Genomic DNA, 26,509 nt, shown 5'->3' with positions numbered 1-26,509 from the left:
GTGTTCTGGTACATCTAAATTATTGATGAAGACCTCCGCTGAAGAGAAGCAAGGGTCATGTGCTTGATCTGCAGTCTTACCTAAAACCCAGTAACATCTGTCCCCTTTGCCTTCCTATCTTTATAAAACAACTGTCGAACTCTCCTAACCAATCCCTGCTACAGCTTCACATGTTCCTTTCCTATCTGGCACTGTACCTTCTGCTCTGATTTCCAAATGTCCTCTCGACACATGCTTGTGCACGTACTGCTGCATCTGCTACTAATTAGGGAGGGATATTTAGCTTGGTTTGAGAATGAGGCTTTTCAGCAGGGAAAGGAAGGCTGCAAGTTAAAAACACCTTCTTCCTCCACTTCTATTAATTTGTATACACACTGAAACAGAAGGAAAAGAACCTCTGAATATTCTCCAGAATGCCAGCATATCTGTGCAAACATATTCAGGTGTCTTTCCAAGACGCTGGAAAGCTAATTTTTTTTTTTTTTTCTTTGAACTCTCAGTCAGGCTGGCATTTTTCCACATACCTGTCCATAACAGACCTTTTCTACCAAGTTGTTAAAACTGTCTAGGCTTGCAGAGACTGAACAACAAATTCATGCTACCTAATATAGCCAAACACTGTAATATGTCACTGTGGAATAAAAACAGCAGAAAAAGTTATCAACATTCAGCAAATTTGCACAACGAATGAGAAGGCTTTATGTTAAATAAAAAGAGATTGCAAATGTTTTGCAGCAAATGAGTAAGATATTCAGTGCCAATAAAAATTTATTCTAAATGAAACTACATTCTTGTTGGTAAATACATTGCTGCTAATACCACAATTCTCCTAATGGATAGGTACTATGAAATATAGCATATATAACATTCACTAAGTTTGTACTCTGATTTACAGAATGGATTCCCATATCCACAAGCAACAGAAAGATGTGGTCATATATGTAAGAGTTTGCAAAGGTGAGATTCAGTACACAGTACAGTCAGCAGCCCTTACATTCACTGGAAAGAAAGAAGTACAATTCATAAAATGCTTTGGGGACATCTACTTATAATAAAACAAATAATGGTTAAACAGCACCTGCTATTCTTGTGTTATTGTCATCTTATCTTCCAAAGCATCTCTAGCTACAGGTATAGAGAAATGTTATATAAGAAATAATCACTTTCCAAACCTAAGAGATTTGAGACCCTCAGTGATTTTTTCTTCTGCAGACACTGGAGAGGACAACTGAGGGAAATGTTCTGCAGTACCAGCACTTCAGGAAGAGCTGGTAGAGAATTGCAGTCCACTAACAAATGGGTTACCTCCGAGTTCAATACTGGGTCCAGTCCTGTTTAACATCTTCACTACCGATCTGGATGATGGGATAGAAAACACCCTCAGTAAATTTGTAGATGACACAAAACTGAGGGAAGACAAAACTGAGGGAAAACTGAGGGAATTGCCATCCGATTTACTGGAGGGACATGCTGCCATCCTGACGGACCTTGACAGGCTGGAGAAATGGGCTGATGTCAGTCTTGTGAAGTAAAACAAGATGTAAAAGGTACTGCACTTGGAGAGGAATACCTGTATAGATGGAAAGCAGGATTTCTGAAAAGGACCTGGAAATCCTAGTTGACACCAAGCTGAAGGTGAGTCAGCAATGTGTCCTTCCTGCTAAGAAGCCTAGTGGTGTTCTTGGCTGCATTAGGCAAAGTATTGCCAGCAGCTCAGCAGAGGTGATCCTTCCCCTCTGCTTTGTGTTGGTGAGGCTGTACCTGGAGTCCTGTGTCCATATCTGGGCTCCCCAGTACAAGAGAGAAATGGACATACTGGGAAGAGTCCACAGGAGGGCTACCATGATGGTCCAGGGACTGGAGCACCTCTCCTGTAAGGACTGGAGATGAGGAGACTTAGGTGGACCTTATCAGTATTTGTAAATAGATGAAGGGAGGGTGCAAAGAAGATGGAGTCAGGCTCTTTTCAGCGGAGCCCACTGCCTGGACAAGAGGCAATGGGCGCAACTGGAACACAGGAGGCTCTGAACATCAGGAAGTGCTTCTGTGCTATGTGGGTGATGGAGCCCTTGCACAGGGTGGTTGAGGAGTCTCTCTCTCTCCTTGGAGATCTTCTAAAGCTGCCTGGGTGCAGTCCTGGGCAACCAGTTCTAGGTGGCCGTGCTTGAGCAGGGGGTTGGAACATATGACCTCCAGAAGTCCTTTCCAACCTTCTTAGATTCTGTAAATATGAAGATCTACATCAGCTTTAGTTGTGGTGTCCAAGACGGCTGAAAAACTGGTGGAGGCAACAGTGTGCAGTTTTGGGCACCATGGTATAAAAAGGATATAAAACTATTAGAGAGTGTCCAAAGGAGGTCTATGAAGATGGTGAAGGGTCTGGAGGGCAAGACATGTAAGAAGTGGCTGAGGTTGCTTGGTTTGCTCAGCCCAGAGCAGAGCAGGCTGAGGGGAGGCCTCATGGCGGCCTGCAGCTCCCTCACGAGGGGAGCGGAGGGGCAGGCGCTGAGCTCTGCTCTCTGGGGACAGCGACAGGACCCGAGGGAACGGCATGGAGCTGGGACAGGGGAGGGTCAGGCTGGGGGTTAGGGAAAGGTTCTGCACCCAGAGGATGGTCGGGCACTGGGACAGGCTCCCCGGGGCAGTGGTCACAGCACTGAGCTGCTGGAGTTCAGGAAGTGTTTGTACAATGCTCTTGGACACATGGTCTGATTTTTGGGTGCTCCAATTTGGGATATCTTATGATTCTATGAAATTCTAGTGTGACCTAAAGGATCTTTTTTTTTTTTTTCCCCACAGTAAGGGAACAGGTGTGCCAGAGAATTTGTGGGACCTCCAGTGTTGGGGACATTCAAAACTTAAAGCCCTGAGCAACCTGATGTAACTTCAAAATCAGCTCTGCTTCCAGTAGGAGGTTGGATGAGGCCTGAAGAGTTTTCTTCTAACTGAAATTATTCTGTGACTGACTGATTCTATAATTCAGTAGAGATCATGCAGAATAGTTGCCTAAATACAAACTAAGCAGGCTTTGATTCTTCAGTTAAATTATATGAGATTCAGAGACTCAAGTTTGGATAAAAACTAGTATTTGGAGATGTAGTGAGAACTTGTAAGGCTTTTCAAAAGCAAGTTTTCCTCACAGAAAATGATTCCTGACACCTTCAAAATCTCAAGGTGACTTCTTCCCTGTTGCTGCAATGGAACAAGTTGTAATGTCTAACAACACATGATTAAAAAAAAAAAGAGAGAGAGAGAGAGATACAAGATGTTCTTAGAGGCTTTGCACCTCTTGAAGAATCAGCATCATGTTGCTGTCCTAGTTCCCAGCATTTTTAAAGCCTCCACAAGTTTGATTTCCTTTGTATTGGTATTCTTACACTTCTCCTTTTTACTTCATGTTTCTTTTGTCCATTTTTAATCCACTCCAACCACACCCAGCTGTCCAGTTCATTCTTGACTTCAACTTCAATATTAAAAATTATTTTATTTACTCTCCCTGTATTCATGTGAAGATAAGATATTAACATATTCAGGTAAATATGGAAAAACATATAGTTAATATCCACGTATACGCACTTGTTACTTCTGTTTACATTTAGTGGCCAAATGATGTTTATTTTTTCCTAATCTTTTTCCCTACACAAGGGTCTTCTTTTTGTCTTCTTCCAAAGATCACATCTCAAAACAGAGCTAGAAGATGGTTATTTGTAGAACAATGTATGAAATTCTGCTGATTCACTGCAGGTTTGTCACCATAATAACATTTGGAAACAGACTTCTTGGGCATTTGGCAGCAAGACTAGGAAAATGATAGTTCCACATCTCTAAACCCACCAAGAGTGTTTCCAACAATAAATCTTAATGTCTCCCTGGAACCTCTTACTAGTCCTCATAAAAGAAAACAAATCTGAAAAACATTATTTTAAACTCTAGTGCTTGTCAGTAAAAAATGGTGCTAGTCATTAAGAAGGAAAGGCCATAACTGTGAGAACTCTAAGTCCTGTTAACATATGGAACAGCTTATAACATCCAGGGTGAATGTCATAAATCAACAATTAGTTATGACAGGAAGAGATTTAGGGCTCACTATTCTGACACGGAAACAAATATTTCAAACTTCCGTACTAATGCACCATGAGCTTGATGGACGTAGGTGATGATTTGTTTCCAGGGTGGTACTTATCTACTTTTTAGAGAATCACCTCAATAAAGATCCTTATTCATTATTCAAAGCATAAACAAGGCTGTCCAGCTTGTGACAGCAGACAGGAAGGTCAAACTACTCAGACTGCTGAGGATCTTAGAACTTCCTAAACATAAACCAACTTTCTGGAGCCAACCTAACTCAAAGCATTAATACATTTTGTGTCTTGCAACCAAAATTTTAGAAGCACAGAAATAGTTTTCTACTGAATTCTGTGGATGACTGTGGTGTGTATACAGCTCACATACAGAGCGTTGGATTTTCATCAGCTAAAAATATTGCTTGCCTGTGCTGTTTTATGCTAGAAGTATGTAATTGTTACACACCCTTTTTTTACTCCAGAGAAGTAAAAACTAGAATACATTTTTGCTGGAACCCATTCTGCACAGATATTCAGGTAAAAGCAGTATCAGCCTTCTTCATTTATCCTTTTCCAGAAACTCTCATACCCAGTTCACCTTTTTTAATTGCTCTGGTCTTCCTGCACTTTTATCATTTGCATTTCCCTGTTTTGCTCAGTGACCACTCAGAGCCATGGATATCGCAGAACTGACAACCTTCAGCAGTTTACAACAATTTGCTAGTGTTGCTTCCCAGAATCATTTAACATTCTGGCAAATTTCCCCCACAGGGGTAAAATAAATCCAGGAAGAACCTTTAATTTCAAGTGTTGTTGGGTACAAAGGGTTCTCAGCTCCTTACAGAATTAAATTAGGGACCAAGAGCCGTATTTAATCTTTTGAAAGCTAAATGTTCAGACAGAGATTAATAAATTATCTTTATAGGACTATAAACTTCAATATAGAGCACTTCTGAAAATTTGCTCCTAGCAGTATTTAAATACTAATGCAACTTGAAATCAGTGAAATCTATGTGTTGCTCATTCAGAATGTAGATATGCTGTTCCTACCTTTGAATGTAATAAGTATCAAAGTGATATAACTGTAATTAACCTTTACTAAAAGAGTATTGCAACATGCATGGACATACCTACATACAACTCCCACTTTGGAGAGGGTTTGCTCTCCATTTTTGAAATACTTGGGTGTCAGGTCCTCTATACATGCATGTCTGACTAGCCACCATCTCAGCCCATTGGGGATCACAGAATTACAAAGTAATTTAAACTGGAAGTCTCTTTGGTGATTATCTAGTTCTGCTTCAAAGCAAAGCCAACTTCAAAGCTAGACCAAGGGCCTTGCCCAGTCCCATGGTGAGTATCTCTGAAGATAAATTCTGCAGCTTCTCTGGCAAAAACTTCTCCACTGTTTAACTGCTTGCAATGGAAAAATTTTCTCTTTATGTCCAAGTGGATGGCTGTTGTTGCAGCTTGTGACCATTGCCCCTTATTCTTTTGTGTGTACCTCTGAGAAGAAACCACCTCCATCTGACATGTAACTGCCCTTGCTATGCTAATGGTCATAGGAAGTCTGACTCCTCTTCTTCAGGTTAAAAAAGCCTAGTTTATTCATCTTCTTGTGTGCTAAGCCCTCCATCCATATAGTGGCTATCCATTGTATTGTCTTCTGTTGACAGTCTTCTGCTGAGAAGTTCCACACAGTAAGAAAACAGGACACAAGACATGGGTGCTGAACAGTGGGAATGGTTCTTTCCCTTGACCTGCTTGCTACTCTCTCCACAACACAGTCCTCTACATGGTTAGCCTTAATCTCAATCACTGTCATTCAATTCCTCTATCCTCTTTCACATGGCATTGAACTATCTTTCAAAAAGGACCCCAGTGGGAAGAATCTGTGAGGAACACAACTTCATAAGCTCACTGTTGTCAAACAGCATGGGAAGTACCATAACACTGTTTTCTTTGCATACTTTGCATATGTTTTCAGGTTTTGGACATCCTTCACATCATTGCATAAACACATCTCTGTTTCAGAAAGCCAAAGTACTCTTGTAAATGATATATGGTAAGTAAGTGAAACTATCAAGATATTACTTGCCAAGAATTTTTTTTATATCCGCAGACTAAGAGCTAATAGAACCTAAAGAGTGACACAAGAAAATCTCTCTAATTCAAGCCTTCAGTGAGGGGTATAGAAACGGAAGTTAAGAAAAAAAAAACAACAACATAAAATAAAAATAAGCAAAAGAGTTGTTTTCTTTCACCCTCTTCCCAAACATCAGAGTTGACCTGTGCACCGTAAAGGTACACAAAGGTCTATTAATCTTCTGTTTTAGTAAATGAAAGTCTAAAAAGATTGTTCATTGTATTACTGAACCATAATCTATAAGTACAGTTCAATATTTAAAAACATCACCTTTGTTGCTAACATAAGAGAAAAACGTGAAGCCCAGTAAAATGAGCAACCTGACTCTCTATTATGATATACATTTTTTCTCTGCCAAGCCATGACACACTCAACCATCGCATTCCCTTTAAGATTTCTGGAAAATCATTATTTCTCTGTATCTCTGTTTCCCTCATTTGCTAAACAAAAATACTATTTGGGAAACATGTTATTGTGATTCTATATTAAATCTCTGTTAATTTACTAACTATTTTGACAGTCACAAATGTAAGGTCCTTTGTAAGTGTAAATTTTGGTAATTTTTATCTATATGTATGGTTCTGCTGTGAAGTCTGCACTTTATATAAAGACATCGACTGCTTTTAAAGATAATTTATCAAAATATGCTGTGCTAGTTATAATATTAATGTATTTCACTTATTTCAAATCAAATTCTAACACCACTATAGGCTAGGGATTTATTGATTCTAAATTACATTGCCTCTTACCTTTGATGGGTCATAATCCTCCCACAGCTGTTGCTGGTGAGATTGTTTTAAATTAATAGGCACTAGAAACAGTTATTTGAAAGCAGTACACCCTGTTAAAACAATGAGCTGATACAAGAACCACTCTGTTTTAAAAAAATTCTTTTTCACCAAATGTGCTAAGGTTTTATTGGTAACTATTTACCCAACATTATGGATAGCTGCACAACTTTGCCTTTAACATAAATTATGAAATTGTAAAATAAGCCAAATTGCAGTTATGAAAGAGTATAAAAGACAGAATATTGATTTCAGTCACTAATTTTTTTCCACATCATTTAAAAAGGTGGAGAGAGAATTCTGATTACACAAGTGAAAGGAGGTTTAACACACTTCACTATGTCCTGTATTATCTTTGTGCATAAACTGCTTAGCTGCTGATTTTTGAGAGGAAAACAAAAAAAGAATCCCAAACCCTCCAATTCTCTTATCACCCAAAATATACTAAAAACAAACAACATTAGATAACTGAAGTCTTTTACGTCTGAAGTTTTTCCCTTACAACAGTTATTTTCAGTTCCCCAGCTACATCAGACGGCAGCAGTCTGCTGCCAAGAGCATGTGTTCTTGGACATAGCTGCAGATCCTGGGGAGGGATAAAGCCTCCTCAGCTGAAAAACTCTGGCTGCAGAAGGCATTTCCAAAAGAGACTCTGAGTACTGCCCATCCTTGTTCTGAAATGTTCTAAAGTTTTTCTTCTGATGTTTTTTTCCCATTTTTTTTTTTAACTGTAACTGGAATGACACTTCATACCAAAAGCAGAGAAGGAGCCAAGGACTCCCTGAAGCTGACTAGTGACTTCATAATTTCTACTATTTGCTGTGGAAATACCACAACTACCAGGATGAAGGACACACCAACACAGGAACTGCACAGATTCTGTGCTGTTTCTACTCCTTCTGCTCAGTAACACAGTTTTCCCTCAGACATAATGTCTTTAAACTCTAGCATAAGGTTGGCAGAAAAAGGAAACTTCTGTGGAAAAGCACATGGACTTTAGAGACCCTTACTCTTCTACTGTTTTTAATGCCAGAACCACCGAATAGTTTGGGTTGGAAGGGACCTTAAAGACCATCTACTTCCAAACCTCCCGTCGTGGGCAGGGACACCTCCCACCAGCCCAGGGTGCCCAAAGCCCCATCCAGCCTGGCCTTGAGCACCCCCAGGGACAGGGCATCCACAGCTTCTCTGGGCAACCTTTTGCAGTCTTAATATTGTCTGTGTAGTATTTCTTGTCAATTAACAGTATTTTTTGACATGTTACTCCAAAAGCAGTATCAGCCGCAATAATTAGTGTCAAGTGGACTAGACCCAACCAGCATTACTTTCATTATTCTGCACATCCTGAAACACAGTGTAAAATAAGCTACACCCACAGGTGTAAATTGACCTGCGTTAAGGATCCATGGTTCTGGAGAGTGACAGCCTAACATGCATTACATGAAAAACCAACTTTTAAAATGTTCTATGTGTCCCTTCTCCTAGTTTGGTAACTCTTTTTTTTTTTTTTTTTTTTTTTTTACTAGGGCAGACAGCAATCCTCACACTACTCCCTCTGCTCCCTCTGTCATTTATCACTTTATAGACATTTCTTAGATTTCCTTCTCCCTCCTTTCTAAACCAAAGAGTATGACCACAGCTGTTCTCAGCACAGAGTCTGTTCCATAGTGTTGTCCATCCCTGGTGCCCTTCTCTGCATTTTTCCAGCTCTGCCATACATTGTTTTGGTTGGGAAGAGTGGAACTGCACACGATGAGCAGTGAGCTGGCCTCAGGGAGCAATCACAGCTGCAAAATCCCATGGCTGAGTCATAAAGTTTGGAGCCCCTGAATTTAAATGCAAAATGAGGACTGCATCTTGCTTACATGCATCACTTGACATTTATCTACACTGACTTTAATTTGCTGATTCATTACCTGGACGCTTGCCCTGTAAGGTCTCTCTGCAGCTCTTTGGCTGACCCACTGATTTACAGTTCAAAGTAACCTAGCGGAGCATCAGCAAACTACTTCTACCTCAGCATTTATCTCCTTTTCTGATTTGGTTATGAGCATATAGACAAGAACAGTTTTCTGAGTTGGTTATGAGCATATAGACAAGAACAGATGTCAGCATAGATGCTTGAGCAACTTCAACATTCACCTCCCTTCCCTGACCCAAACTCTCTGGTTCCCATCCTGGTTATCCTTGCAAACGCTGCTGCCCTCATACGTCTAAGTGGTCGACTTTTCCTTACACAGACTGAGATGAGCTCCCTTCTACTATATTCGCTTCTTAAATACGTGCTGTTTTATGTCAGCGCACTAATGATAATGCAAGATGGAAAAAAGATAATCCTGAACAGTTTTACTCCCCTACATGGCTTTGGTGGTTTGGCACACTGTGCCTCCTGGATTTAAGGATGAGCTGTCAGCTTCAGTCCAGATACAGGAGCATCCCTGTATTTGGCCCAAGAAATGTCATCTTTCAGGCTTTTAATTTTTTTTTTAAATATTTGTTCACTGATTCTGCAAGCTGTGTGTAATTAAGCTGGAGGTCTTGAGGAATAACAGAAAGAGGTAAGAATCTGATTCACCAGGATGACTGAATTTGGTTTATTGAAATGGTTGTGATCTAATGCTATTCTAGAAGCATATACTTACTTTAACTTCCTATATTGTTTCATTTTTAAGGACAAAAAAAAAAAAAAAAGGATTTCAGTTTCCACAACTTTCAAAACACACTCAACATTCCAAGTGCACCAACAATAATTCAAAATAAAGATTGAACTACCCAAACGGAAAAAAACTAGCCCCTTCCCATAAGAAACCTCCCACAGCACCAAAGTGAAATGCCCACTATGGTTTTCTGCCTCCTCTAAAGAGACTTCATTTGCTGTATTTTGCTGTGTTTTATGAACAACGAACTATTTTAAGCATCTAAATTGCGACATGATTCACACTGATGATAAAAGCCAGCAGAACACATTTGAACTTTGAACACATTTATCTCCTCTTGTTTTTAATGGTTTAGAACTATCCTAATGTATTTACACAGGTTGGGTACCTTAAAAAGCTGGAACACAGGAAACCTTTGGGCTAAGCTCAACATGATGAAAGTTCACAGTAATGGATGAAAAAAAAATCAGAACAACATACAATAGAAAAATTCAAAACAGTTTTGCAGTCTTTTTAAATAGCAGAATTTTGTTGTTGAAAGTGCAAGTAAGTGCAATTTTTCTCTGAGTTATTTAAAATAACACTGTATTATTACAATTTTTTCTTCATGTTTCAAAAGATTACTTTGGCAAAGGAATTAAATATGACATCTAGAATATGTTCTTATGTACTACACTGTACACTTTAAAGTCAAGCATTCTCCTAGGAATAATCCATCCTCTTCAGTAAGGTATTCTAGAAAGTGAAAGAAAAATGCAGTCAATTAGAAACTCCCATTGTTCCTACTGTTCTACAATCACAACTATCATGTGACAAATATTTGAATTCTTTTATGTAATTTGAAGGAATTGAAACCAGCAATTTATTTACTAAGAGATCTATAAAAACGTTTTAAGTGGCCAATGTAGCACTTGCAAAATATTAAGGTAACTCATCAAAAATACAGATAAATACCTAGACAAGCTACCCTCAGGGCAGAAAAACAATTAAAAGTATTCTTCTTTAAATTTGCAATATTGATATTTCACTGAGAAAGATATTTTCTAGGATCATTAAAATCTGTTGTACCTTCAACCATGTTCTGCCTGTATTTAAGCAATTTAATTTAACTAATTCTTAAAATTCTGAGAATAAGTAAAAGAGTAAAACTTTCATAAAACAGACATGCTTTTAGTATGTCTCTTCTCTAGTAGGGAATTTCTTAGAACAGGAAAGCTAGGTACTGCACAACAGTATGCTTCCTGAGATTTCATTTGCTACTTTCACTTTCAACGTTTTTAGTTGTTAATTCCACAACCGGTAAAAGATTTTAGTTTGATGTGAGATCTCTTTGTTTAAAGTTGTAATTTAAGGAAATAAGAGGAAACAAACAATATGGCAATTAGATGCCTATTGTTTTTCCAGCTCCCATCAAGAATCTAGGTGTCTGTAGTCATCTTCTCACCCCTGAAATTCCAAGGCTAAACAGCAGCACTTCCACCATACTCAGATTAATAATATCTACAGTACCCATCTTTTCAGATTAGACATATCCCAAAAACAAAAAAGGAGGAGAGCAGGGAACCAACATAACAAAAGACACAAAGCTTCACAGTTAAAAGATCACTAAGGTCCATGCTTGTGTGTCATGTGTGGCCCGGTCCTTTATTTAGGACGGGACCTGCTGGTGCTAAAGGTGCTCACACACACCACCAAAATGTCAGGAAGGAACAAGTGTTTGCTTGCTGTCCCAAACGATGTTATAATTGACATTTATATTAATCCAGTCAGTATTTTGTACACACAAGAATTTGGCAGATTAGGCTGTTTTGAAGACAGGGAGGAAGCCAAGCATTGTACTCTAGTGCTGGTGGTTCTTTCGTCTCACAAAACGCTGCCAAATTCACAGTCCAAAGCAAACGTGCAGTTCAGCCAGTGACAATGCAGCCTTTTCCACAACATTTCAATATGTTTTAACCTGCTTCACAGAGATCCTCTCTACAGTCACAGAAGCACTTGGTCTGCTCCGCTGACACATAAATAGCGAAACAATTACATCTTTTGACCCTAATGATTTTCCAGTGCAGCTTGCTAGCAAGCAGCCTGCCTTCAATCGCATATCTAAAAGCTTTCAAAAACTAAGCAGCTTGAAAATAGTCAATTCTAACCTGTTAAAGGTTAAACCTAGATGTTGATACAAGAAGCTGCTTGTATATGCTTCCTGCTCAAGCAGCTGCTGCGTAGCACAAGCCATAGGCCTGCAGCACCCCCTGCCCCTGTCCTAGCTGAGACCCTTTGCTGTTTGGGTCACTCAGGACATCTCCCAGCTCCACTCATCTGAGTGGAGACCTTCTAATCAGGTGCACGTCTCATGACAATTTTAGAAAACTTCACATAGGATAATTCAGTCTTTCCAGTGAACTGGCAAAGGGGAAAAATAGGTTCATAATTTTAATCAAAATACTGTCTACTTTGAAAAGCTCCATTTGAATTTTTATTTTTGGATCATGTTATTCAGCAGGGAGAAGGGCTGGAGGGTCACACTGGGCAACAAGTAAAGCAAGAAAAGGGAGAATTTCATGTGAGTGGCTATGTCCTGCTGTACGATCTGAGCACACCAATGAACTGAAGCAAGCAGCACTCTGGGTACCTCTCCTACCTGAGCAGCCCCACAGACAAAGCGTTCCAGGTGTTGCTGATGCTGCCAAAATCTTTAACATTAAACGTAACCTTTTGTATTTCAACTTCCCATGCTACATTTGGAAGAAACACACATATACACTGTGTACATCTCCACACACTGATTGAAGAGTGTGTCTGAACACAAGCTCTATTCAGATACAAAAGTGTGGGTGGCCATTTCATAGTTTCCCATGGTAACAATTAGTTATGGGCTCACAGTAGTACAAGTCCTTGCCTGTTGGAAGAAAAGCAGAGTTCCTGCAAGTATGCAGATTTATGCAGAAATCAAATACGCAGTGGGAGAAACATCAGTATTTTCTCTGCTTGACAGTGCTGTCCCCTACCTACTGAGAAACAGACAGCTGCCTTCTCCTGCCTTGGCAGAGGAGGCAGCCTGCCAGCTTTGTCAGTGTTGGAAGACTACATATATTTTTCTGTTGTTTTCCTCTGCACAATAAATGCAATGCTGTTGACAGGCAGTATTGCATAACTTTCGCAATTTCATCACCAAAATATCTGATCAACTTGAGCAGATTACGGAATTTCTTCTCCAAGTGCCTTCTTTATAGCTGGGGAGCTGGGACACAGATATTAACCAATTTGCAATGGACACAGAAGAATTTCTGTGGCAAAGCCAAATGTTGAAAGCTTGTTTCAGACCAATGTCTCTATTACAAAGCTATTACTCTTCCTAGAGGCATTGGGATTTTGTCTACTACTGGACAAGTAAGTGGCTTAGGAACCTTATCCATTCCTGTAAATACGCCCCAGCCTCATCTGAAGGGCTCAGGTTATTGCAACCCTTTTGTCTTTCTGCTGACGCTGATGGCGGGTACGGCTGCTAGGGACAACTCAGGTAGTTGGGGCATATTCCCTCCAGAAAGCAGTAACACTGAAAATGGGAATTTCACACTTCGTGTATAAGCTAAATACTAATTATAAAAAACAAAAACAAAAACAAAAACAAACAAACAAACAAACAAACAAAAAAAAACAGAAAAAACAGACTTAATCAGTAAAACAAATCTCACTCATGACTTAGCACTGAACTAACTTGAACTAACTAACTCTACTTGAGAAGTCACAATAGCCTCAGTGCTCTGCACAGAGTCTTTCTGGACATCTCCCACATACTGGGCTGCAGGGATTTGATTAGGCCAGCTCTGTTTTTAAGGGACACATATATCTGTGCTGCAGACATCCCAGATAGGGAGTTAGGAATTTTTATTCCTTACCTAAGAACAAGCCTTGCTCAGATTTAAAGGAAAGAGAACTTCATATGTATTCTTCTAAAATTCACAAGTATTTCTAACATTCTGCAATTAATAAGCTATGGTGTACTACGCAAACAATAAGGAAATGCTGTGGGACTTCCTCAACCATTTAAGAAGTCAGGGAGGGTTAACTCTAGTAAAGGAGAAATATCCATCTTGTAAAAGTAATTTGTTAGAAGATTAACAGCGGCTTTTCATAAATATAATTAACTACATAGTGGGATTTCCATAGGCAAATAGAATAACATAGACCATCCCTGTTTAAAACCACAATCCCTATCAATGTAAGGCATTTTTTTGGTCCCCACCTGTTTTCTTAAAGGGGGTTAAAAAACACATCCTAAGTCCAATACTCCATAACTCTCTCTTTTTTTTTTTTTTTTATTTTTTTTTAAGGGATAGCTATGACTGCGAAAAGTAATGCTTTTTCTAGAAAGTCTGTGTGTATACACAGGCATCTTGGAGATCTTAATTGTATTTCACACATCTTTGCAAGTTGCTGAGACGTAAAACACATGGAAGGGCAAAGTTTTGTCATGGTCATAATCTCATGTTTCTTAAGGGATTTCAAGGGAATATAACGGAGTTAAAAAGCAAGACATTAACTGTTGACACTTTAAACAGAAAGAAAACAGATCCTAACTCTTTTAAGACAAACTGCACTTTTGGCTGAAGAAATGGAAAGAAAAAACACGTTTAACTCCAACAGTAACAAGATACCATAACTGAAAAACAGCATTTAACAATAACTTACAATCAAGCCTTCTGTTACAAAGTTGGACAACACAGACCAAACAGTAACCCTGATAGATGTAATCCTTGCACAGTTCTTTCCTGTAACTAGAACTGCTCTCTAAGTCTACCAGCTAGATAAAAAGGTGCAGCAGGCTGTCAAGTCTGCTGTTTTGGGGGGATAAGATAACTTGTCAGGCTGAGACCTCTGCAAGGAGGATGCAGTTATGCTGAGGTGGTCAGCACTTTCGGAAAGAAGCCCTCCCCTCCTGCCGAACACTAACTGGAAGCTGTCACTCACTTATCTCAACAAAACACTCACAAGATTGCACCACAGGGAAACACAGGGAAACATGCCCAGGAGGCCAGATTCTGTAAAGCATGCTCCTCCTGGTAAAAAACAAACGCTTCTTGACTTGTGAAGCAAAGAAAGAGCAACTCAGAGAAAAACCTACTTCGAACAACGAGCAGTGCTCATGTACAGGAGAAAGCTAACAGACAACAGCACTTTGATACTTGGGGCAACCACAGTGAATTCCACCAGTTTGGTGTTTGCTGCCTCTCTTAGGGTGAAGTCTCATTCTGGAGGGTTCTGCAATACTCGTGCAAGTACCTCTGTAGAAATGCATGTAACCATTTAATTAGCTGGGCAGGGAATGGGCAGCTGAACAGTCTCAGCTGTGACAGCTGGATTCCCCAGAGGGCTGCAAAGTCTTCTTGCCTTCTACCTCTGTAAAGCATGACACAATCCAGCCAGGACTTTAATTTAATTTTGAAAGGCTCTAGGTGTGTTGAAAAGCATGTGTCATGAGTAACAGGAGATACCCTGTTTGTTTCTGATTATCTTCTACAGCTTCCTATTGTGCAAATGATACGGACTCAGAAAAGAAAGATAGTAAGTTATTGACCTCACATTCATTTCATTACTTGTAGAGTAGAAGTAGATGTAAGTGTTTTTCCTGTGAAGTGGTTTAATAGATCTTCACAGCAGGAAGTGCTGAGCTCTGGAGCCAAGTGGAGGCATCCTTGGATAACAGGGCAGTTTCTGACTAGAACAGATGAGGCAGCTACATTCAAAGCTAACTAAACTAGTTAGCGCAAACAACCATACACTACAAATACAATGAATAATAAATGAGGGAATGAAACAGTTTGCTAGAGGATAAATCATGTTGTCCTTGTATACACCAGCATTTTTCCATATTGTTCACCAGTATCACATACCTTCTTTGTAATACATTACTCATATTTCCCTTGCTCAATGAAATAAATGGATCTAGTTAAGTGGTGTAGAAGTCAGACCACTGACTTCTACCTTCTAACACCTTCCTCAGACCAATCCCAAATATCAAGGCATAGCATATGGTAGAAAACACTTCTGCATTACATTCTGTCCTCAACCATTTCTGTTGCAGAAGCCCTTGAATATAGACACTAGGAACTTTAAAAAGCATTTATTTTCCTTGCCAAGCCATGAACCATTAATAATTTCCATTCCCTTAATAATCACTTTTTACTTCCAGAAAAACACTTCACTGCAAGCAAGGATATATACAAGTGGATGAAAACAGATGGTTTGAATTAAATCCTATACAACAGTAACTATAGTTGTCATCGGCATTTTCATTGAAATAATTATGAGTATTAACTATTTAATCATAACCAGCAAATAATAAATAGACAGTGTTAGCATTTACAATTATTACCTACATTCACTTCACTAACACTTGCAATTTCCTGTTCAAAGTTAAATTATTACATTAGTCTTTGTTTTGTGTTTCAGTGCTGAAAAGATGGAAAAGAAATTCAAAGGGTATAATGATGTTATTTTACTTTGTTTATGTTGTTGTTTAAAATTTAGCATTTTTTAAATGACAATATAGCTTTTCCTGTTTTACTGTGGGCATACGTGGCAAGCAGTAAGTGCCTTTTAAAAGAAACATGACGCACATGGGGTTTGCCAGCCAGGCATGTTATTGTTCTGGTTATTTTGTCTTTACAGAGCAATAAACATGGGGTTCTAGCTTATATGGATTCAAATACAAACTCTTGATCCAAGTGAGTTCAGATTTGCTTCTAAATCTTCTGCGTCAGCCCTGCCTCTAAAGCCAAGACTACACATTGCTAGGGGAATGATAAACAAACAAAATCCCAGACCAGAGGAAGAATAAATGTATTTCCTTTCAGTATGGTTCCCTGAATATATTCCGGGTGATAGTCAGGGACAGCCCAGAGAAGACATGCTTCTCAGGCTGGGTGGATCTCTCTGCGTTCCCCAGCCTGACTGCAGTCCATCACCTTGGCACTGCAGCTCTGCAGTGTTTGCACGGGCACGTGCAGGAATCCAGGAGGCCCCGATGGCTGCTGCATGCTCACACCCTTCCCCTTCACTCCCTTGGCACCACACAGGATCGTACAGCTTTCTGTCATGTCCCACCATGGAGCTTTCCAAGTGGAAAAGTTCTTGTCTATTTAATTTCTCCTTGTATTAACTGTGGAAGAGAAACATCCTTAGATGTTTCTGCTGTGGGAGCTGATCATTTATTCCTTTATCTCCTCTTCTGATCAATTTTTAATCTGTGGACACCCTTCTGTTTTGTTCCCTGACAACTTTCAAAGAACCTTTGCTAGACTCTTGCAAAAAGGTGCTCTGAAAATCACTGCTATAGGGACAGAACAACCACTTTCAGTGTGCTTGTTGAAATCTTTGAGTCAGTAGCTACAGATGCAAACACTAAGTGCTTTTTGAAAGAAACCGACTCCAAAATATATAATACTTTTCTATGTATTTATCAATCTATGCTTTTTTCAAGTGTCTTCAAATTTGCCTTGCTCTGAAGACAAACTGCCTGGTATGCAATTTCCTTGAGTCTTTTAAAAATTGGTGTCAGGTTTGCTACATCCCATTTCTTTGGTGCCAAGGCTGATATAAGTGACAATTCAATAAATTCCCAATCACACATAATATTTAACAGCTTCCTATTGCATTCCTTGGAACTCCCAGGGAATTAACCAACTTAGTGAGAATAAAAGGTAGGAGCGAACAGAAATTACATGTGGTTCTGTAGATGATATACCAACACTATTAGCCTATCTTACATCAATTCTATGTTCCTCAGTGCGGAATTACTTTGTAAAATAGTCCATTAAGAAAAAATACACCCAAAACCCATCACTTGGTTCTTCAGGAAAAGAAAATCTTCACTGCGTTAAGCTAGGAGAATTCAAAATCTCTAGTGGGGGGCTCAAAGTTCTGCAGAAAACTAACCTTTTCTATTACTACTTCATTTTACAGCATGTTTCTGTAACGAGCAAGAAGAAAAAGCAAAGTAGCAAAGCTCTGTCTTGTTAAATACCAGAACTTCCTCCAGATTTGGAAGCTAAAGAGTCCATACCCATAGTCTGTAGCTCTGCCTGTCATGTGCAGCACCATTCTCAGGCAATTCTTCTTAGCTCCTTTCCAGTAAGAAAGAAGGGAAACAGCCTAGGCCTGGTATTTTGATTCCCCAAGGGGAACCTTGCCAGAACCTTGCATTATCACATTCCCATTCCGCTCTCCATCACCCAGTTACCAGTAATACTGCTACAGAGAGTAACATGGAAGACTGGTGGAACAGCCAACACTTGAAACAAACATCTGAGGGACTGCTGCAGTCTATTTTTCCAAGATTTTGACTTCTAGGCTGGACCAAGCCATCCTCCAAATGGCAGTACCAGTTCACAAAGTACCCAACCATGGTGGAAGTGCTGCTGCAGCCCTGAAAGTCGTTCTGCTGAGGGTGGTTACCGGCACGAAGCTTTCAGTCAATCCATGCGGCTCAGGGATGGCACCTTGCAAACTCCACCTCAGGAGTGTTCCTCTGTTGCTTCTGTCCTTTGGAATAGAGAGCACTGACGTGTCAAAGTACTTTTGAGGTGCCAAACAATGCTCCCTCATGTACAATGGTACGAACCAGTTCAGTTCAAGGATGGTTCTCCAGTTCCCAGTCATGCTTTCATTCTGTTTCCAACTGGATCCTATCACTTCTGAAGACCACAGCATGGAACAAAAAGGTGCAACACTGCAGACATTCTCTTGGTTGTAAAAGTCCATTGTATTTTAAATCAGGGAGTGTACATTACTACACAATGAAAATGTTATCATTGCTTACATTCATGAAAAGAATTTACAGTTTCCCATGGTCATTGCATGATATGTAGTGAATGTGCAGTGACACCAATTTCTTCTTCTGGTTACAGATGAGTAACACTGAAGAATTTGCTTTTTATGTACCTCTGCATGGGATGATTCATTACAACTCATGCAATATGCTTCCATAATATGGATTAGTGCTTACTTGCTTGAACTCCTTTTCTTTTCCCTTATCACAGTTTATTAGGTGAGGTTCTTTTGGCTAGTACAGTGCAAACCATTCTAATAATTCACATGAAATATACAATTACATTTAAAATACCAAAAGAAAAGTTAAAAGCTAACTATGAATTTTCATACTTATCTTCTTAGATAACTACACAAAGTGCTATGAACATTTTTTGCTGTCTCCATCATCTGATCTTCTTTGTTAAATTCATGCACTTCAATGCATGTATGGGCAGAAGTTCTTGTTTCAGACTAGCCGCACTGCTTCTCAAAAGTGAGCCACAAGTGACCACTGCGAGTGAGCAGTTTTGGGTGCACCTCATCCCTGGTAAAGGAGAAGCAATTCCAGTTCATAGGAGGACCAATGTGTGTGTTGGCGGCTTGGCTGCTTGGGAAAGAGAGGTATATTGGCATTACAAGCCTTGCAGCTGACAGCTTAACTTTTCCCTCTCACTATACCTTACACCAGCTACAGATGTGCAACTCATTTTTGCAAATGATCTCAAAATGCAGCAATCAGAGGACAGCAAATTGGTGAGGTTGTGTTTGAAAGAGAAGAAATTATGATGGTAACTAAGGAACAATGAAGGAAATCTACACAACAGCAGAAAGCTACATATAACTGAGATAACTGGATAGGAAAACTGGCATGTACGTTATTCTGCAGGGTGTCTGAGTGAAGCTGATTGTTTATGATGTGTTTTTTTTGGCAGGCTTGTGAGTGAAGATATGCAAAGGCTCTTCACTAAATACTGGAGTCACTGATGTGGTTTGGAGGAAGGGACAAAAGAGACAAGCCTCTTGCAATCCCGGTTAGTATTCAAACTATTGGATGTACTCAGTTACAAGCCTAAATATGGATTTTAGGGGAATAATTTTAGACTACTATATTTCAAAATTCCAGGACTATGCTTTTATTTTCTGTTTTCTTATAAAAGATATGCCTGTCTACAATTCATTTTCAGAATGTATCTTCCACTCTTAGAAATCCCAAATCCCTTCCTGTTAAAATACCATGTATGCTACCCATTATAGAAAAAAAAAAACACCATGGTAAAATCCGTTCTTCTCCATGGGAGAGCATAGATACTGTCATATGGTCACAGAAAAATGGCTTATCTGAAATAAATACTACTTGCCCAGAAGCAGGAGCAGTAAAAGTAACTTCAAGTGCACAGACTCAAGGCCCTCCATTAAAATTTTCTGCTAGCCATCAAAGCCATACCTAATCATAATGGAAAGTGATGATGGAAATACTACTTTGCTCTCTGCCAAAATGAATGTTCCCTCCAGCAAGAACGGCTTAGCAGGATCAGAGTGGTGTAACTTAATGTTTACTTGTGCCAAGCTTCCTGATCTTGGCTCCTGGAATGGCTTCTGTGGCAATTTCTACTACATAATGGAACATTTTTCTTGTTCAGAGATACTTAAATTTCTGGAAATGAGGCAATTATTCTAAAGACTTTGTCTGCTTTAAATCTGTTTTAAAACTTGTCATTTTTGAATATGCATTCTTAACTATTCTGCTGCTGTCTGTGTAAAATAGGATTCACTAAGCTGATAGCAATGTTGAACTTCCCGGTTTTCACTGCCAGATCTGTTTTGGTTTGTATCCCCTAATTATATGCCTGCAGATAATTGAAAGAGTAGGTAACACAGAGAAAGGCATCAGCAAAAATACACCAGTTGGAAGAACTGGGGAAGAGAAAATGAACACAATGAACCGATGACTACCAACCATATTATGGTACTATTGTTCACCAAGAGGAAGAAAGATAGCTTGCAGCTTAAGTTCGTTAAGACTTTGCCCTTTATTATTATCTTTTGCCACTCCTAACAAGATTAGGATAGCTATTCATGCAAATATTCCTAATCACCAAAAAAGTCATTAAAAATAAAAGAATGTTCCTCATGTATGAGAAATGTTTTTTCACTGCACTGACTGCAACCTGTAACATTTTAGTTTGTCTAAATCACAAAACGTTTTTTCTGCCAAAAACCAACAGTGCTGTTGATCTTTCCTCTTCTGAGTACTTCACACCAGACAACAAAGTCACTGCTATCTTCCCGCTCCAGGAACAGATGGACAAATTTCCCTTCCTCAGCAGAAAATGTGCTGCAATTTAACAGCACCTCACAGCTTAGACTAAGAATTCTTCTATTTGTCACAAAAGTCAAATCTATGGCTTCAGACAACATTGGTCTTCTAGGTAACTTCATGCTGATAGCAAGAAGCCCTTTGTTATCCTTTCAACCCAGTAAGAAGACCCCTCACCTTGGCTGGCAACGTGGTTGAGCAGCTACACCATTACCTAGCAGAAAGCACACAGAATTATGCATACCCTCACAAGGAAGCTTTAAGGGTGAGACTCACCCTTATGTAGACACCTATATTAAACTCTCTTTGTGCAAGGTAGGGCAAAATCCAGTAGCCTAACATCTGTAGCTGTCTCAGGCTGCCTGCCTTCCAGCAGAAATGCACAGAGCTCCTACTGGTTTTATGTTTTATCTATAAGTGTCATGCTGTGATTTTGGTTACCTAGTGATTCTCCATGATTCATACATGGATGAGCATCTTCCTTAGGTGTCCAAGCTCCCATGAAACCAGTGGAGAGAGACTCAGTACCGTCCCTGGAACAAAGAACAACTGATGGAGTTGATTTAGTTGCCTAAAAACAGATGTACAGGGACGTTTGAGCTGCCTGGCCACAAGCTTTTTTATAGATCCCAAAAAGCTTCTGCCATTCCAGAAGGAGGCAGACATCCTGCAGGTCCTGTGCCATCTCTGAGTCTCATGCAGGTGCCTGGGAGTGTCTAATGACACTAAAACCCCATTCATGGCTGATGGATTCAAACCCTAGATCTGTAATTGGTACCTTTGACACCTACTGCACACCTAAACTTTAATGTTTTGATCTGGATATGGCATGCATACAAAGCATCCAAGTACAACAAGAGAACAAATACCAGCACAACAGAAGGACATTTTGATGCAAGTAAAAACTGGACTTGATGTATCTCAGAAGGGAAAATAATTAATTATACTTCTATAAAAATGACGAAAATTGAGCATTTGAACATAAGATTCACACAATAATGTAAAAAGAAACAAATAAACAAACAAACAAAAAAAACTTATTATTAAATTCTTTTCTGAAATCGGATTAGATAAACGGCACGGTAAATTCAGACTTGTAGCTCCTAAAATTATCATTGTACAAAAACAGTTCATTCAAAAATACTTTCACTGTTCTATCATTTAATACAAATATTTCTCTAAACCTGCTTCAGAGAATGAATTAACATAGCTGTAATGTTCTAAAATAAATGTTGATTTAGTATCAAAAAATGATAAAAGACATTTCCTACTTCTTTCACTAGGAAGAAATTAGTTTTGGAACTCCTTGAGCTTAAGTATTGTTTTATTAACTGGGTCTAATTCCCTGTTTATTCCTCTGTGTCCTTACATGACCTGCACTGATCACTTGTAAAGAAGGAAAAAGCAGACAAAACTTATTTTGCTTCCTAAACATTTTGCAACCTATGCCTGGAGTTATTCAGCCACTTTTGATGTCAGCTGGTCTATTAAAACATAACACCCAGATATATGCTTAGATACGTATTTGAAACACCATGGTTACATTAATCTCAAACACAAATTGCTTATGTGCATTTGAATATAAGCTCTTATTTTTCCTTGAAACACGATTACTATTGCACTGAAGTAGGTGAGATACTCATGAATCACTCCCGCCTCTTGTTCACGTGCCACATTACCTATAAACAAAGCTGTGTGATTTTTCAAAAGCACATACTCCCTCATCTTCAAAGCAACCAAAATTCTCAGGAGCCTTAGTTCTGCTGACTTGACAAAAATGTCTTCAGAGCTGTGAAATGCCTTCTGCTTTTAAATCGCTAGGGCACAGGGACCATCTACCTATGCCAGTTACACACCTCTCAGAAATTACTTTCCCACTGTGGTGGTCTTTACATTTTCTTTCTGCCACTGCCTCTGCTGTGCTGTTTACTCACTGCTGTGCAGCACCTCCAGGACACGGGCAGCGTGCTGGAAGGAGGCTGCATGTCCCAGACCTGTGTGGCTCCGAGCTACGCGTCAAGCCAGATTCATCAGACATTACTTGGTCACATTCAGCATCTCCGCCTCAGTGATGGTGGGCAGCCTGGTGACTTCACACTCCAGCTAAAGCCTCTGTTTAAGGAGCTGGCAAGCCAGGCTCTTAGCAAATGCAGAGCACAAAAACTAACTAAATCAATGGAAAGCCTCCAGCTGAATGAGCAGACAGCAAACATGTGACTAAATATCCAAGATCTGGTCTTGAATGCTGTGCAGTTCTCTGGCCAGCTGCTGGCCTCACACCCTTTTCCCTGCCAGGAGGAAACACGTATGGGATTTAACTGTGTGCCAAGGGTGGATCTGACCCCACTGCTCAGAGCCAGCTCGAAGCACAGGCGCCTGTACAGCTGAATATAAGCTTTACTTTCAAGACATAAAAACGTGCAGTTCTTATGTGAATCACTCTACATACAAGTCAATATTACACTGGTCAGCAATGTGATTTGGTGTAAGACTAGCAAATCTGTGTTATTTTTTTGTTGGCTATGATGAAAATTACAATTACTGAAGTGGATTTCTTCAGGAGCTCTGACACCGCAGATCAGCCCCTGTAGCAACGTATCAGGTATGAAGTATATCTAATTAAGTTTATAGGAAGGCTTCAGCAAGGCTGCTGGGCAGAGCTCTGCGAGATTGTCAGGATTCATCACCTAGTAATACGCTAAGAGAGAGGCTGTATGCTCACGAGAAGCATTTGCAGATGCAGGCACACTCACATGGAAAAACAAAAAAGTAGAACAAAACAGAACTGGTTGGCTAAAAAATGTTCTCATCTGTATTACTCAAGAATGACACATGGATGTTCTCCCACATTATCTTGAAAATTATTGTTCAAGTTATATTTCTTTCTTGTACTTCCTCAGTTGACCATCTCCCCCACCCTCAAAACAGAAGTGCTACAACCCTAAAAGTAGTTTAGTCATTTAAAATTTATTTTGGGGATGACAAAGCTCTGTTCACTTAATATACACAATCCTGTAGCAATACTGCAAATTAGGACACATATAGGTTTATAGCATTGTGTCCTAGATTTAAGCATAGGAATACAACTGAAATATTTCTCATTTTTTGATTCTAGAGGTAAGATCATAGAGATCACTATCTCCTCAGTTTAGTTAAAGTCACCAGATAAAAGGTGACGCTGTAGTTAAGTTTTATTTGTATCATGACTTTTATGTAGGACATGTGGACCACACCTCATCTGGAAGGGATTTAAAAATCATTATGTGCCCTTAAACATCGAGAGAGAAATCAGTTGGTCCAGCAGACTGCAGCATCTGAGCAGGGATTATTTTTGTCCATTTAATGAATTTACTGTAACATGCAGACACAGTGGGGAAAGAATCAAATCAGGACACATTCATTTCTGTTCTACTGGCCATTTTGAAAGGGACAGTGAATAGAAGCTGGTACATGTATCAGATTTCACTGAGAAATACTGACTTTCCACATTTCAGCAGAAGCAAGGAGGAATTTCAAAATTTTATTTCAGTTCATATGTCTAATGAAAGGGAGTGGTATACAACAGGCAAAAACAGTGTACAGCTTTACCAAGCAAATTCCTGTCATAAACTTATCTAAACTTTTAACCAAATCAGAAAACAGAGAAGGATGCAGACTAGATTAAGTAAAAGCCCCACATTGTTTCAGCCCCACAATTTTGATATGAAAACAAACACTTCACTACACCTTACTTTCTTATGCACTTCTTAAATAGGCAAACTCTTTTCCCATGGGACGTGCAGGAAGCAGAATGAAAGTATTGGTCTAAGAAGGAAATGAAAGCAGGGAACAAAAGCAAAAACTGGACTCATTCATAGCCTTCAACAGCCAGATACATCAGGAACTCAGATGAAATTTGGTAAATGTTACATAAAATGCCTGAAATTAGCAAGGGAGAAGAGAATCTCACAGATGATCCATGGCCTGATAATGCTGTGGACACGAATCTTAACCACAAACATAGAAGTAAGTAAAGACACTGGTGTTCTTTTTAATAAATAAAATGAACTTTATGAAAGAATTCTCTGAAAACTGATAATCTGAGTTCTACATATATCTTACTTCAGCCTAATGTTTTCATTAACAACAAGGTAATAGCCCTTGTATTTCTCCATCCATTCTGCAAATATGGGTGTCTAAAACTCTATCCGGGAGATGGAGGATTACTACACCTTTAAACTGTAGGACAGTTATGATTACAGGTAACTATGTCATACACCTTTGATTTAGCATCATACTCGAAAGTTAACACCAGAAGGGCTAACACAGCATGGCTTGCAACTCTGTATGTATTTAATTTGCATTTTGTAACACTTAAGTAGGATTCAAACCACTGAGCAAAGAAAAAAAAAGTAAATCGAGAGATGTGAGAAATTTTCACTGAAAATTTTATCAGTCTGTTTACAGCTTTCTGTGGAAGCTGTTTCCACCCCACTTTTTCCAGAATTACTTAACCAGCTGCCCTCTGTGACTTTCCCTGCTAGCACTGGTTTTGGCCAGAAGGTCAGGAGGGGCACCTGCTTCAGGAACCACTCTAGTGCTGCTGCTCTGCGGTCCTGGGAGAAGAGGCAACATGTTTGTGTAAGATTAGTAATCATAGAAAACTCACGGTTCCCTCCAAAGGCCAGAATAAGACCGAGCAGACTAGGTTTTGTATTTGTTTACCGGAGCAGATCATAATCCATGAAAGCCCATCTGTCTGACACAATATAAAACTCCCAATGAAGTTAACAGGAACTTTTTGTTCTAAATGAGTAAACGACCCATCCCAAAGGACCAAACAGGGTCAAGGCAGGCCTCTGGGTGACACAGAAATGGCTCTAGATCATTGCTGGTTGCAGAAACAGAAAGCATCAGAGAAAGCTCAGCTGGAGGGAGTAATTTCCAGCCCTACATTTAATTTACAAGTGGAAAAACTGAGGTGAATTAGGATGAGAAGGGGAAGAACTGTGGAAAGCCAGAGGCACATTCAGTGGATGCAAACCCTGAACACTGTTTCGCCTAGCTAAGAGGTTTTCTGCTGGCTACCCACAGCCATCTGGCTGTCTGAGGTTACATGTTCTTTTCAAATCCCTTTTATAACCTCTACTTAAAAATTTCTAAGTGTATTTCTTATGAAACTTATTCATACTGGCCTCAGACCAAATATGTGCAGCCTTAAAGTCCTTCCTTTATACTTCCAAATAGTTCTACATTGACCATAGAAATATACTAAATAGACTCATTAAGGAAAGGAAAAGTTTCCACAAAAAATTAACCTCATACAATTCTTTCATAATTTTGGTACTTTAGAGAAGTGAATCTCAACGTTTAACACCAGCATTGATGGTGTTCTCTTCTCTGATTTCATACCACGCACACAATGCAGTCCACAAAATTCACCTTTATTCTGCAACATATAGTCTCAATATTATCCACTCTCTTCACAATAAGATTAGCTGACATATTTTTCACATTTTGCACCCAGCTTACCACAATCAAGGAACTTGCACAGTCCTGACGCACATAATATAAAAATACTCTTTATATAAAGCTATACACATACAAAGGCACAGAAAGGTTATCATAAAACTTACCATCACTTGAAGAAAGTGAGTCATTTGCACAGACCAGCGCCAAAGTAAACAGCAGATGCCAAAGATCCATAACTCTAATTCTGTAATAATAAAGGACAACAAGAGACTTTATTT

The 26,509-nt window shown here is 39.4% G+C and overlaps 1 protein-coding gene and 1 long non-coding RNA gene across 11 annotated transcripts in view; both read right to left on the bottom strand.

The window, feature by feature from the left end:
• LOC118155660 overlaps positions 1 to 18,103 on the bottom strand; it is a 28,839-nt gene extending 10,736 nt beyond the window's left edge. The window contains exons 1-2 of the long non-coding RNA XR_004745937.1: positions 4,126 to 18,103; positions 525 to 539 (exon numbers count right to left, since the gene is read on the bottom strand). This is a non-coding gene — a long non-coding RNA (uncharacterized LOC118155660). The remainder of the gene's footprint in view (positions 1 to 524; positions 540 to 4,125) is intronic.
• The window catches only part of GHR (growth hormone receptor), a 137,059-nt gene that overhangs the window by 45,070 nt on the left and 65,480 nt on the right, over positions 1 to 26,509 (bottom strand). For all 10 annotated transcript variants that reach the window (XM_035309048.1, XM_035309053.1, XM_035309051.1 and 7 more), the window contains one exon: positions 26,396 to 26,475. In XM_035309048.1, the coding sequence (XP_035164939.1) occupies positions 26,396 to 26,475 (80 nt within the window). The remainder of the gene's footprint in view (positions 1 to 26,395; positions 26,476 to 26,509) is intronic.

This window comes from Oxyura jamaicensis, chromosome Z, assembly GCF_011077185.1.
Source record: "Oxyura jamaicensis isolate SHBP4307 breed ruddy duck chromosome Z, BPBGC_Ojam_1.0, whole genome shotgun sequence".
NCBI classification, from domain to species: Eukaryota; Metazoa; Chordata; class Aves; order Anseriformes; family Anatidae; genus Oxyura; species Oxyura jamaicensis.
This window is presented reverse-complemented; position numbering and strand designations above follow the sequence as displayed.